The sequence below is a fragment of the Halichoeres trimaculatus genome, unplaced genomic scaffold (genome assembly GCF_033239565.1).
Source record: "Halichoeres trimaculatus isolate MK-OKI-2021-1 unplaced genomic scaffold, fHalTri1.1 fHalTri1_scaffold_7, whole genome shotgun sequence".
Lineage (NCBI taxonomy): Eukaryota > Metazoa > Chordata > Actinopteri > Labriformes > Labridae > Halichoeres > Halichoeres trimaculatus.
Genome location: NW_027437185.1, coordinates 20,623,225 through 20,638,007, shown reverse-complemented (window position 1 = coordinate 20,638,007; position 14,783 = coordinate 20,623,225). Strand labels below are relative to the sequence as shown.

The window sequence follows — 14,783 nt, the reverse complement described above, 5'->3', positions numbered from 1 at the left end:
AAATAACACAAAGGGAAACATAAGAGCAGTAACCCATCATCCATCTAACAGACAGGTCATTTGTTTTCTCTGTTATTATAAATAACCTTTAAACCAAAAGACCAAAGGGACTCATGTTGAAGACTATTATTTCCTGCTTTATGCATTTGATATACAAGCCACAATTTTAGTAAGAGACCTTACATGACATTTTTAACTGTAATTAATTTGTAATTCTGCCAAATTCTAAATAGAATTTATCTGGCTTCTTTGTTATTAATGATTCTGGGCATGCTGGAATGTCATTAATTGAGGGATAACTGGCTGTGCTAACAGTGTTATCACTGAATGAGTTTTTAAATGGGCATAATTTGTATCAGCAACACTTGAAATGATTTATGTCAGAAGAAGCCTTATTCTCAGGTTTTAATTTCTCAGAAATATTTTTCTTTACTCATGGGGATGAACATGTAGAAGAGTGTTTGTCAAAGGAGACTCATTGTCATATTTTGTTCACCAGTATGAGACACCTTTGTGTTATTTATGGCTTTAAAGTGATACTCCAGGATGGAACAAGTTGGGTCCTATCACAAGGTTTAGGGTAGAAATTATCCCTACAGAAGTGTTTTTGTGCAGCAGAAGCCCAGCGCACGCACCAAACACCCCCTCCCTGCTCCTCTGCAGGTTTCCTCTACACTCAGACGGGGCCATACTTTACTTGACCAAAAACACAAATAAACGGACTCTCACCGAAAAAATCTGATATCGGTCTGCATTCACGCTTTATTTAGAGAATTTTCAGCCCGTAACTTTCACACAAAAACACCGCTAAATAAGGCTCTAGTTCTCATCGTGTCTCTTCGTCCTGGCAGACTACCTGCGTTTGATTATATCCAGCACACCACGCGCATGGACTGATACACTAAGCGGCTCGTAGCCAGCTGTGGCTCTGCAGTGGAGGTAGCGCTGTTTTACGCCACGATGAGAACTAGAGCCTTATTTAGCTGTGTTTTGTGTGAAAGTAATGCACTGAAAATTCTCTGAATAAAGCGTGAATGCAGACTGATATCAGATTTTTTCGGTGAGAGTCCGTTTATTTGTGTTTTTGGTCAAGTAAAATATGGCCCCATCTGAGTGTAGAGGAAACCTGCAGAGGAGCAGGGAGGGGGTGTTTGGTGTGTGCACCCTGGGCTTCTGCTGCACAAAAACACTGCTGTAGGGGTAATTTCTACCCTAAACCTTGTGATAGGACCCAACTTGTTCCATCCCGGAGTATCACTTTAAAGACTTTTTAATTATCTTCTACTGGTGTCTGTGGAAAGCCTTATTTCAGCGCTGTTCAGCCTCCCCCTGAAATCCCTCACTTTCTTTTCCAGTAATATAAAATCAAACACAACTTGTGGGTGTGTGTGGTTAAGTTGTTATGAAACGGCTTATTAGTTCTGCCTTTACAGAAAACATTTGAGGCTAGCTCTTTGCCCCTTTCAGCTTTTATAGAAGGTCTTTACAGACTGATGAACCCCAGGCTTTAGTATCAGTTGCAGTGCAAATCCAGATAAGTCTTGACTTTGTTTACAGGAAGGCAATAATTGTCACTTCTCATTACAACAAAAAAGCCAATGAAGATCAACTTCCCATGACTTAATAAACCAACATGTTTTAAAGTGTAGAAAAAAGATAAGTGATGAATTGGGATATCTAGTGTATATGTTCTTATCAGAGCTGCTGGGTGTGCTCCCCTCTAACACTGTCCCATAGGGAGGCAGCTTAATGCCAGGTTCAAGCCAACAATGCAATAGTAGTGTCACTTTAATTCAACAATGTAGCTTAAAGAGAAATCAAATACGTATAAAATCCATATCACATTTGCTTTGTCATAGGAGTTATAATTATTGCCTGTTGTGCTCTCAGAACAGTAAACAGTGTGCATTTATCTCAAATGATTAACTGACAGGTGTGCAGGTGCCTCACTCACTCATTTACCTGCTTTTTTTGGAAACTTTGCCTTCTCCCAGTTTACATTTACCAAGCTTCTCAATTTTGCTCCAATTTGCATAATCTCTCTCACCGCTCAGTAGATCTGATCCTCATATGTATGCACAGCAGGTACAGTACACACACACACACACACACACACACACACACACACACACACACACACACACACACACACACACACACACACACACACACACACACACACACACAGAAAATTAGAGACAGCTTGTGACTGGCTCATTAAATCAGTGTCACAAGCCAAATCAAAATTTGCTGACTTTGCGTTCCTTTCAGCTGACTGCTGTCAGAGACTGGAGTCCTGTCCTCTCCTCCTCATGTTTGTCACTTACTCTTCAATGCAGTGAAGTTTTATTTTTGGTTGTTTTTTTCACTGTATTCCTACACATAGCCTTGTAAGTTCACCAATTAAATTTTTTCTCTTATCCCTTGATTTTAGTCTGATAAACTAAATGTCCTGAATTAACAATTAAAAAGCCTAGCAATGTATTGTTTGACAGTCAAGGGGTGGAGGTTAAAATCTCTGATAACAAATTCCCAAAGGAAACCCCTGAGTTGTTGGAGAAGCATTGAATTAAAGTGAACTTCTGTCTTCAAACTTTATGAAAACCTAAAACTGATAGTGGCTGATTTGTTGGCACCAGGGTTATCACGGTCAATGAAAACTGCAAAACAGCAAGAGGTGAAAAAACATTTTCATTAAGTGGAACAATATAAAAACAAGGTTTTAAAGATAAACGATAACTGAAACTTTATTGTGAGTTTAAAAACTAACTAAAATTGACTACTGTTAAAAAGAAAATATCTTTTGGATTCATCTTTGTCATCTTTATGAGTTGTTTTTGTTTTCTGCCTGTTTTTATGCCAGTTGGCACACACGTTCACACTTTGTCCTCTGGCAGAGCGTTGATGGAAGTGAAGGCTGGAAGGAGCCCCCATTTGGGATAACATTGAATATGACTGTAGTAACAAGTGTCCTTCTTTTGAGGGTGATACAGTTTGCAGAAAATTTCTGAAGAGGAAAAAATCTCACAAACCTTACAGCCAAACTCACACAGGGAAGCTAACCTAGCTTAGCTGGTCAAGGTAAGTTAGAGCATCCAGCCCCATTACCCCAAAAAAGAAACTAATCCCCGGCCAGGTAGTATGATGGAGTACAAGACAACTGTAGAGCAGATAACACTGGTGCAGAGCTTTCTTGTGTGAGGACACTTCAGTCTGACATTTCAAAATTTTACCCCTGTCAACTATTCCTCAAAGAAAAATACTAATGCTAATAAAAGTTAACAAAAACGAAGCATTTTTAAAGAATTAAAACCGAACTAAACTTGAAAACCTGCTCTAAAAACTAAAACTAAACTGAAATTAAAAATAAAAAATCAAAATCAAATAAAAATAGAAACTGAAGAAAAATGCCAAACTAAAATAATCTTGACGGATGCTCTGTTAAGTTGCTGACCAGAGTAAAATTTCATGGTTTTATGACGACAGTGAATGTAAAGTGAGCCCTTTGTACAAGAAGCTCTTTTTAACACAAGAAATGTTCCTTTCATGTTTACATGGTTTGAATGCCAATCATCAGTGAGCCTCAGGCTGTGCTTTATGTACTTATGTCATACTTGACTGACTTGTTTTCTCTACTTATCAGCCATCTGCCTAACAGGCCACCCTGTTCCTCGTGTTGGTTGATATTTTCAGTTCGTTCAGGTATTTTCTTGCACAGCCCCCATGTATGTGATAACTACTTCTTAGTGTAAGGTTGCTGTAGCTTGTACACAACCATGCAAATTGTATGCTGTATTTATAGTATAAGTATATATGTAACTAGTGGTTATAAAGAAATCTGAAGGAATAAATGATCCTTTCTAAAATCATTTTACAAAATATTTTTCCTGTAGTTAATTTTGATTGTTTTTGGAGATTTAAAGCTCAACACCAACCTTATGGTACATAGACATCTCACAAGGTACAGACAAGAGTTATGGCATTGTGGAGCCATGCACCAGAGTAAGAGAAACCTCCATTCCAGCAGCTACTGACAACTTTCTACAGAAGTGCTGTTCAGCAAATAGGCCATAAAAAAATGCTAAAATAAGTTAGCTAGAGCTTTACAGTGAAAACGGTGAACTGCAGCCAACAGCAACTTTGTTCTGTGCAAGGTTATAATAGTAAACTAAAAAGAAACTAAAAAGGAAAACTAAAATTTAAAATACATTGCAGTTAACTCAAACTAATAAAAACTAGAAAAGAAAACAAAAATGATAAGTAAACTAAAACTGTATCTTGTGTTCACAAAACTAACCAAAATTAAAGACAGAAGGTCCTTAGTTATAGTTTTTGACAAAATTAATAGCCTTTAGGATTTAAATTAATCCGACACATTTTCCCAATCAATTTTACGACAGTTTTCAGCAGTTGTCAGCGCCGTACAGCACCATCACAGCGATGTACTGGGACGTGCTTGTTTGCTGCACTGACTGGCTGTGCTCTGTGCTGCGACAAAACGTAGTAGAGCAATGAATTAGAGCATCTGTAATAGTTTAATTTCATGTGAGTCTGACTTGTTACATAGTCCAAGTTTCTAATTATTAAAGCTCATATGAAATTGTTTTATATAATTTATGGTTTTATTATTTTTATTTAATTCATGTAAACATTATTTTATATAATATATGTTTAAATTTTATACTAAGTTTATATTATTTTCTTGTGTTTAAGGCTGCAGCCAACAGTTCAGTATCAGCATTGACTGAGCAGTGAGCACTATGATGGACTTGAAATGAGACAGTATTACAAAATATTTACTCTGACCTTTATGAATCCTGCACCTGGTTAATAAGGTATGAAAAAACTAAAACTGAACTAAGACTAAGCCTTGTTGCAAAAATTAAAACTAAATAAAAACTAGAATGCCTGCTCTAAAACGAATTAAAACTAAACTATAATGACAAACCCAAAACTATTATAACCTTGGTTCTGTGACACTATTTGATTGATTTAAAATGTTGTATTGACCTTTAAGACTCTCAAATGATTGGCACTTCCTGACATATGTGTACTCATCCATTTTCATACTCCAGATAATGCACTAAGATCAACCAATCAGCTGCTTCTGGATGAGTTAAAAACCAAGGCCTCTCAAGTGTTTGCAGTAGCTGCCCTTTAATCTGTTGGATTTTTAGATTGAGCTATATCTCCCAGCTGGATTAATAACAAGTCGCATTTTTACCACAGCTGGCCTTGGCTCATACTTTTACTGATGGGGTCTTGAAACTCAGTAGTTCTAAAAGTTGTCTTGAAGTGGTTTATTGTTGCTATCATGGTTCCTCTCAGACAGAAAGACAGCACTCATTGACCTATTTGACTCCCTGAAAGACGGTCTTGGCACACGTACTGTGTCGCTTACTGTTGGCTGTTAATGTGTGTATTCCTTGCTTCACTCGTGGGATCTAAAGCAGAACTTTACATTTGCTGTTGGTAGATTCAGCGCGGTTTTGGTCTCTTCCTCCACAGTGTCTATCTGTAACAGCTTCTTCCTGACACACTTGTTTTCAATTTCCCCTGCGATTACCCAGAGTCCAGTGTGATCACTGTCAGCTCTGTATTTCCGTTCTGTGAGCGGGACACCACCACCACATTTATGTCTGTTCCTGCTTCATGTGTATCTGTGAGTACTCGAGTTAAAGGTCCTCGATAATGGCAGCTGTGTAAGCGAACACGTCATCCTGGAGTGCTCTCGTCGTGCTCAGAGTGCTTTCATTTGGCCGTTGTTTCATTTCTTCCTCCTCTACCCTGTTGCCATCGCAAAATACCCCATCAGCCTGTCCAGCTGTGGCGTGTATGGTAAAGGGACAGTTGTCTTAATGTTAGGCACAGAATATCATTGAAAAGAATGCACCAATACTCTCCACACTTGAAACTATACAAGATGAAGTAAATGTTCTGCAAATCCAGTTTACAATGTTGATCCTGACATTTTATTTGAAGTTTGAGCTTCTAGTCTGGACTTGTTCCACTTGAAACTGAATTTGATTTATTATATTGAATTTGAAAAGCATGATCTGAAATTGATTTTGATGGAATTGAATTTATTTGCTTTGAAATTGTATTAAACCTACTTGCAAATTCAACTCTTTGTATTCCTCGAATTCAAACATAAAATATGATTTCAGTTTTTTCAATTCAATTTCAGTTCAGCAGCGTGGCACCACCAACACGTCATCTACATCCGAGGAGATGAGTAATGGAGCACAGATTCACAGCAATCCTTTTCATGGCAGAAAAAAATATGACACTTTTGTTTTAAGTTATATAGAAGATAAATTTTCAAGGAGTTAAAATTCAGTTTCAAATCAAATAAACTCAGTTTAAAACATTAAATTCAATTTTAAATCGTGCTTTTCAAATTCAGTACAACAAGTCAATTTCAGTTTCTCTTGGCACTCTCAGCCCATATTTTAAGTGTTCTTTTTTCAACACGTGTACTATGTTTGAGAAATGTGTAGAAAACAAAGTGGGTATGACAACAGCTCTGTTCATGATGAAGCTGACAAACAAAACTGACTTATTTCATGTTAACACTTTATTTGCATTTTAAGGAGACAACATAATGAATGAGTTCACTACTAAAATTATTGTTAGCATCAACTTTTTTTCATTTATGTCTTTCCCCAATAACTGAATTTCCTCAGCTGTGAACGAAATAGGATCTCAAATATCTGTTAACTGCTCTTCCTTACTTGTATGTGTGATTCCTTTGCCCTTTAAGGACTTCATCAGGGCACATTTTGTTCTGTGTGAAAGTGGTACTGATGTCAACAGGTTTCTTATTTGCTTATTATTAGTCAGATCCTGACACCTAGTGGTCAAGACATGCAAGTGTCTTTCACAAATACTGCCCCCTTTCCCCTTCCAATAATTGCATTGATGCTTGTGTCTTTGACTGTTGAAGTGGTGATTATTGATGTAATTACCTCCCTTAATTTTCTTGATAACTTCAAGAAAGTCTATGTGTTAGTTCTCTTAAGAATGAATGAAATGGTTTTCTTAGAATAATGATTAATTTATAGTATTTTCTCTTTCCTGCTTTAATCAATCATGAACTCTGTAGACGGTGTTCATGATCATCCTGAAGTGATTCATGTTTAATTGATTCTTTTCCCCTCTCTCCCTCCCTCCACCTCCCTTCTTACCACCACCTTCTTTTTCATCTGGTCATTTTTCATACCCCCTGCATCAATTATCCCCCTTTCGTCCATTCATCATTTACAGAAACTCAAACGGCTGATTCCTGACGAGGTAGGTGGTTGATTGCCACATCACCCGTTTGCTTGGCTTGCTGATCCGTCATTTTGGTGTCTGATAAATAACCTCACCACTATTTGTTTAGGGCCATGTCAGTCTGTTCAAACAACCTTATCTGTCTTAACATACACGTTACAAACTCTGTGTTTTATGTGCTGATGTACTTATGTTTGATGAGCATGCTTTGAAGATGCACTTTCTCTGAATGTAATGCTTTGCACGTTGTGATGCCCTCATATGCCTGCAACTAGAACCCACATATTGACAGATTATTATTTATGTCAATATGTGCTGGTGTGGTGTTTACCAAAAGTTTTTCATTGTTTCCATCAGACTATAAATGATGAAGACTGCGAAAAATTTGGCAATTAATCACACAGAGTCATTAAAAACAGAGGAGAGGAGAGAAAATCTCCCACTGTTTGCAAAATTGAGTTCTGTACTCTGTGCCTGCTAGTGTGGGCTGCATGTTGACTTTATGTGGCAGTGTTTATAAGCCAAACATCCTAATCCCTAATCACCATCTCGCATTGTTAAAGGTGTCTAATAATGCATAAAATGCAATGTCCCAAAACTGGGCTAGAAAAAGCCTGTGGGCGTGAGTACATCTGGGATTACAATAAAGGCGAGACACTGTTTTACTCAGGATTGCTGTCTTTTGTCTTTAATTGCTGCTATTGCTTAAGAGATATCTCATTGGAAATCATTTTTCTGACCCATGTTTTGTTGTTTTCTAATGCAGTTGGAGCGTTTCACCAGCATGAGGATGAAGAAAGACAAGGAGAAGCCCGGTCACATGCAAGGTCAGCGCCACTCCTCGGCTGCCAGCTATGAGATCAGTGCTCAGAGTGCTATGCTGCACGATCACACGGATGAGTACGTCCTGGAACTCTTCGAACAGATGCTGGTAAGAAAGAGTAAAAGGTTGTGTGTGACAGATTGTGGAGAATCACATTTTATCAAAAGCCTTTGCCTTAGTAGTAGTAGTAAACAAATATTAACTCCAAGATTTTCTGTTTATCTGGACTCATGTATTTAATAGTTCAGGCCAGTCCACACTATATCACTGTTACCAGAAGGAAGAGAAAGCTAGAGAAGAGCAGGGAGTCCGACTGCTTCCCTGTCTGTTACAATGAAACGACAGGTCGTCACCCATTCTAGTCCCTTTAAACAAAGCTGCAAAGAAAGTTGCCATTGCTACCGTTGAAAAATGAAAAAAGCAGAACAGACTGGCTTGATGTTGTAGAAATTATTATGATAAATGTCTTCTTTTGTAAAGCTTGCAGGACCAGCCTTCCAAGACATTGCTTTGGACAGCAAATTACTTTTTTAACAGAAGCAAAGAGGTGAAAGAGTATGCAGCTTTTAGCTCTCTGTCATCTGATATCCTTCATCACTTCCTTTTCCAGGTGGACATGAACCTAAACGAGGAGAAGCAGCAGCCTCTCAGGGAGAAGGACATCATGATCAAACGAGAGATGGTCTCCCAGTACCTACACACGTCAAAAGCTGTTAGTATCAATATAATTCTCACAGTGTGCTGAGAGCTATAGCTTAAGTTCAGATACTTTTTACATCTTTATCAACCTTTGCTACATTTCATGCTTTGTGTGCCTTTAATGTCAAATTCACTATCACTCTGAATCAGGCTAGATGGTTTTGAAAACTGAGAGAATCACACGTTGTTACAGTATCTTTAACAAGTTGTTTGAAAAAACAGTGCTTTAACCACCTTAGCCTCACTCTCTTTGTTCAAGAAATGTCTTTGCTTATAGGATTGGAGAGCTCTTTAATTTCTGTCACATCTGGATTATGTGCTATTAGCTACTCAAATTCACTGATTCCTGTGAGTGGTAGATTTGGATGTTTCCCAGCTGGAACTTGTGTTTTCTTGAGCAAGACACTTAACTGACCCTGGTGCTGTGGACAAGGACATGTGAATGAGCTAAGTTAAAACTGATGGGCAGCTCTACATGACAGTTTCTGTCATTAGTGTGTGAATATGATATGCAATGTTAGAGGGGCTTTGTGTGGTCAGAAGACCCGAGACAGCATTATATTAACACAGAACATTTTTTTTTATTTACTGATGAAATCCTGAGTCAACAAGTTGCAAGAATAATCATTTGTGGGACCATTGCCTCTTCTTGTAGCAGTTTAAATAATGGTTCAAAACAGCAGGTGTAATATAATGAAATGCGGTAAAAGGGGGTGGCTCAGAGGACCTACATAACCAAGCACAGATGGTTGCTAGCACAGCTCATTTAACTGTGAAATAAGCCTATTGAGAGAAAATTCCTCTCTTAGTTACCTTTAATTCTGTACATCAAATTGTCAAATGAGGCTTGACTGTAGAGCCTCCAGCCCTGCTACTGTTTTGTCATGTAGAAATAATATCAATTGTAGTTTGTAAGAAGACAGCAAACAGGGTGAATTTGTGTTTTTATTTTAATTGTATGTTTGTTTTTGATTAGGGCCAAAACCAGAAGGAGAGCTCCAAATCAGCCATGATGTACATCCAGGAGCTGAAACTAGACCACAGAGACATACAACTGCTGAACTGTCTAGAATCTCTGCGAGTCTCTCTCAATAACAACCCTGTCAGGTAATACACATCGCATTCACAGTTACCCCTTCTGTTGAAGATTAAAATTGTAACCATTGCATCGCAATGTTTTTGTCAGTTTCCTGGTGTAGAATTCAGAGATCAATCCACTTGAGACTTTGTAGCTAAGTTATTTTTTTTAATTTGATGATCTTTTATGATGACTCCTAAGCTTGACAAGCTTTTTCCCTTTGCAGAAAAACCTTTAAGCTTTGGATGTCTAGTTTTACAAATGTGATAGATACTTTTAAGCGACATTATTCTCGTGCAGTCAGTCGCAAAGGTAAACTATTAAAGTTGACCTATTTTTTCACCTCCTAGAAACTGAGCCTATAAATGTGTCAATACTAGTACTGTATTTTAATTTAAGACAGAACAAGGAAATTTTTATTTTTCTTGATAACAAAAACTTTTTGTAATGCTGTCAACAGAGATGATAATCTTCAGTTTTCATAACAAGCCTGTTTAGTTACACTGAGTTGTGGATTACTCTTTATGCTACAGCATCAGATGGATACAAAAAATAAGGGATCATTGACAAAATTAACAAGTGGCAGTGAAAATTTAGTATTTGTTTTTTTTCATGAGAGAAAAGAACGCATCTGTGATAGTGATTTATAGACAAAAAGATAACCGAGGCAAAGGTCAATGGGAAATAGTGTACCATTAAATGTGAAGTGTAAAAGCACCTTGTACATACCCTGTGGTCTTGTCATTTCCAGTTGGGTGCAGAACTTTGGAGATGAAGGTCTGGCTCTTCTGCTTAATCTACTTCGAAGACTACAGGAGGACAAGGATGAGTACCAGTAAGACACTTCAACTAAAGCAAATTGTACTCTCAAGCACTCCATTTTTTAATGATTTTCTTATCTCTCATTCATTGACCAGAACGTTGGGAGTGAAATGTCAACATGAGATCATTCGCTGCCTGAAAGCCTTCATGAACAACAAAGTAAGATTAATTTACTGTTTTTCGCTCGCATCAAAATAACAAATCCTGCACACAGCTGTAACACAACCAGTGACTGAATCATTCCTGACTTAGTTGTAATGTAGCATTACTTCCAGTAGAGGGTGTACTAGTGTCAGTGTAGCAAATTGCAAACCAGTTATAGCAAAGTAATCAACCAATACAACCACATTTAGATAACTAAATGTATCAACATTTAGAAATTTCTTTTTATGTGAGCATCAGGAATTCAGCAAAAAGAGTAGAGCCAACCATTTTCCATTTCTTGGCATAATTCAGTCTAGCTCAGATCCAACCTCAGAACTAAAAACTGTCCTTTGGGTAGATTAATACAAGTGCTGTTAAAATGCAATGTTTGAAGCTACTTTGACAGGGTCTTACAAATGTTGAAAAACATACAGAATTAACTTGATTTATTTAACAGCTGTAGCAATAGGCTTTAATAAAATATTTGTAAAGCATGTTAAAGGGTTTAAGCATGCCGCTCTGTTCAACCAGTTTGTTATTGCTGGTTGAAATATATGCCAGCTGTTTTAAAAAAGTGCATTTGTGTGTTTTCTGGTCAAAAAAAGGCTAATTTCTATGATGTCACCCTTGCACTCAGTCTTTTAACTTACATTTTCTCTTCCCGTTTTAAGTATGGTCTGAAATCCATGCTGGAGTCAGAGGAGGGGATTCCTCTGCTGGTCAGAGCCATTAACCCTCGAGTGCCCCACATGATGGTGGATGCTGTCAAGCTGCTTTCTGCCATCTCAATTCTGGAACATCCTGAAAACCTGTGAGCATCAGTTAAACACACTGAACTGTTCTGATTTTTATGTCAGGTTTCAGTGACAGTTGATGCAAACAAAAAGAGACTGTACTTTAAAACATTTTTGCTGATTTATATATTGCTAATCTTGACTACTGGTGTTTTTTTCTACAGCCATGAACGTGTTTTGGAAGCCATTACAGAGGAGGCAGAGAAAAGGGACATTGAGAGGTTCCAGCCTCTCCTAACAGGCATGAACAATCACAACATTGCTCTCAAGGTACACTCACACATGGACATACTGAGAATAAGTAATCCACCAAATAAAACTAGCCCTTTAACACAGAAAGCTAGGTCAAGCAAACTGCACAAACTTGTATTGCTGAAGAGTACTGTCTTTTTTGCTAAAGATGTAAAGCATCCAGTGAGTGCATTTTTTGGCTTACTATGTGTATTTTGCAGGGAGGCTGCATGCAATTGATCAATGCTTTGATCAGCCGTGGGGAAGAGTTGGATTTCAGGATCCATATTCGCTCTGAACTTCTCAGGTTGGGTCTCAGAGAACAGCTGAAGGTACAGAACACTGTCTACTGAACTTCTCTTAAAAGTGACACTTCAACAGCACACATTTGTACAAACTCCGTCTTCATGTCTCCTTCACTGTCGATGCATCTTTCTTGCTGACACACAATCATATGCTGTAGAAACATTCTGTCAAAGCCAATGTTTGTCCCACTCTCCCTTCCTCTCTCTCCCCTGCCTTTTCTTCCTTTTTCTGCCTGCATCCCATCACTCTCCCTGCAGGAGGTGCGGATGATAGAAAACGAAGAGCTGAGGGTGCAACTCACAGTGTTTGATGAGCAGGCTGAAGATGACTCTGAGGACCTCAAAGCACGTCTTGAGGACATCCGAATTGAGATGGAATATCCTTCCACCAGGGGAAATTGCCCCCCTATAGAAAAGCAAGGGTCTTCTTTCTGACCTTGAGAAACTACATACGTCCTAGTTACAATACCACTTTGCATGGTTGGTGTGTCAGGTACATCGTACTTCGAGTAAGAGAAATATTAAAAAAAAAAACAACTCTAGATGAATGATGACAGTAAATATATAGTTATGTTCTGAATTTGATCCTTTTATGAGATGAATCAGTCTACTGTCTGCACAAAACAAATGGTTATTTATTTTAAATTTACAATCAGCCAAACCACTTCTTTTGATGTCTGGCAATGATTTTTTTCTTATCTAAAAAAGATACATAATAAGGGAAAGGTTGCAGAGGGAGCAGTTCATGGTAATACCAAACCAAGGGCGTCTTTGACTTATTGAGAAAGCAAAGTTGGATAAATTTATGATATTAAAAAAAAAAGGAAATCAAAAAATTTTCCCCTTTAAAAATATTTTAAATATTCCATTAATAAGCTGCAATGGTTATGCTACTCCCTTTTACATGCAGTTATGATATTTCAACACCAGGTGTCTCCCAGAAGTAACCAGTTGTCTGCATTAATTTTTCTTTTCTGCCTCTGCTTCCTGAACATAAACAAAAAAGAAAAACATTTTAAAAACACTAGATAGAATTAGTTGTGTTGTCTAAATAAGACACACTGAGATTCTATCAACCTGTCTTTAAATGTCAGGGTTATCTGACATATAAACTAAGTCTGTGTCTGACTTGCATTTCACTTTCTGTTGCACCGAGTAATTACTATGTAATGTCTGTAGTGTTTAGTTTGTGTTTAGTTTGTGTTTAACTGCTTGGTTCATTGTTTTTATTAAGCCTTAACTGCTTTTGGTTCACTGACGTGAGGGAAGTGTTCGAGATCCTTGTCAACACCGTGAAGGACTCAAGAGCTGAGAGCTACTTCCTGTCCTTGATGCAGCACCTGCTACTTATCCGTAATGATTATGTGGCCAGGTAACAAACTCCTCAATCTCCCCACATGTCACACTTAACTCTTCTCGTACACTTAGATATGTAAAAGGGCACAAATGACACAAGTTAAGATTGTGCTTCATCTGTAGATAGACTTTGTAATGCTGATCTATTGTGATAAACCAAAAGGTTAAAAACATAATACAGTGAGAGCTTGCTATTCAATACGATTTACCTACTCGAAGTTACATTTTCACTGGAATCAACACAGGCTACAGTATGTGGATTTTTCTTTTTTATTTGATGTGGGTTTGCTCTTTTATCAAAAATTTCAAAATAGCCCAGACAGAAGTAAAAAAAAAACTCAAGTTGGAAAAAGTTCTTATTAATTTTACCCCCCCCCCCCCCGCCTCTCTCCTCTATATATATTTTCCTCTATTTGCCATTTGCTTTTTAGAGTGGCATTGAAAGGCTGAGAAATTAATACATGCAAGGAAATCCAATTCCATTTTAATAGAAATGAACGCCATCACTTCTTATCACCAGGAATATGCTAATGTTTTCGCTGTGTCTCCCAAAGCCCTTTGGGGTTTAAGTGAGAAAAACACAGGGGAAAGAGGACCGACTGATTGAATGACAAGACGAGGCTAGAATAATGTTGAAAGACCATGGTGGGGCATATTGTGTGCACATCCGCACATTCATTTAAATGTTCATTTTGCGACAAGAAACGGAAAAAAAACAAGGAAACAAGCAAAGCCCTGAAAACATCTTGAGGCATTCTCACATAAGAGTTGAGTTAGTTGTGTTATTTGATCAAGGATAAGTTGATGGAATCAGACTGGCAGCTGTTCAACAACACAGATGAAAGGAGGAAAAGGCTGCTGGGGCACATGATAGTTGTGAAGAAGCCCTTTTCATTTGTGGTAAACTGCCCGGTAGATTTTAAGTGACAGAGGATGGTTCATACTAGATAAATGAGAAGCAGTAGTGAGCATTTTTGGGAATTAAATCACACCTTTAGTTATTTTAAACTTTAGACATGGTAAATACACAAATTCCCTCATATTATTGACAGTGTTGTGTAGGGCCATAGAAATGACTGATTTGCTCCAGTTTATCTCTGTAAACTTATCTAGATTTAGATTTTTCAAAGATAACATGTTTTTGAGAAGGAATGTTGGTGGGTGGCAAAGATAAAAGGCACTGTGACTCATGAAAATGGCCAAATTTAAGTTGATGTTTTCTAGAACGGCACTAGATGTCTCTCTTGCTCCACGGA

General features: G+C 37.8%; 1 protein-coding gene across 1 annotated transcript in view; it reads left to right on the top strand.

Moving 5' to 3' along the window:
- diaph1 (diaphanous related formin 1) overlaps nucleotides 1–14,783 on the top strand; it is a 115,975-nt gene that overhangs the window by 27,177 nt on the left and 74,015 nt on the right. The window contains exons 2-12 of the mRNA XM_074674182.1: nucleotides 7,267–7,293; nucleotides 8,042–8,206; nucleotides 8,709–8,810; nucleotides 9,774–9,904; nucleotides 10,627–10,710; nucleotides 10,793–10,856; nucleotides 11,513–11,652; nucleotides 11,800–11,905; nucleotides 12,088–12,198; nucleotides 12,430–12,548; nucleotides 13,427–13,543. Coding sequence (XP_074530283.1) covers nucleotides 7,267–7,293; nucleotides 8,042–8,206; nucleotides 8,709–8,810; nucleotides 9,774–9,904; nucleotides 10,627–10,710; nucleotides 10,793–10,856; nucleotides 11,513–11,652; nucleotides 11,800–11,905; nucleotides 12,088–12,198; nucleotides 12,430–12,548; nucleotides 13,427–13,543 — 1,166 coding nt within the window. The remainder of the gene's footprint in view (nucleotides 1–7,266; nucleotides 7,294–8,041; nucleotides 8,207–8,708; nucleotides 8,811–9,773; nucleotides 9,905–10,626; nucleotides 10,711–10,792; nucleotides 10,857–11,512; nucleotides 11,653–11,799; nucleotides 11,906–12,087; nucleotides 12,199–12,429; nucleotides 12,549–13,426; nucleotides 13,544–14,783) is intronic.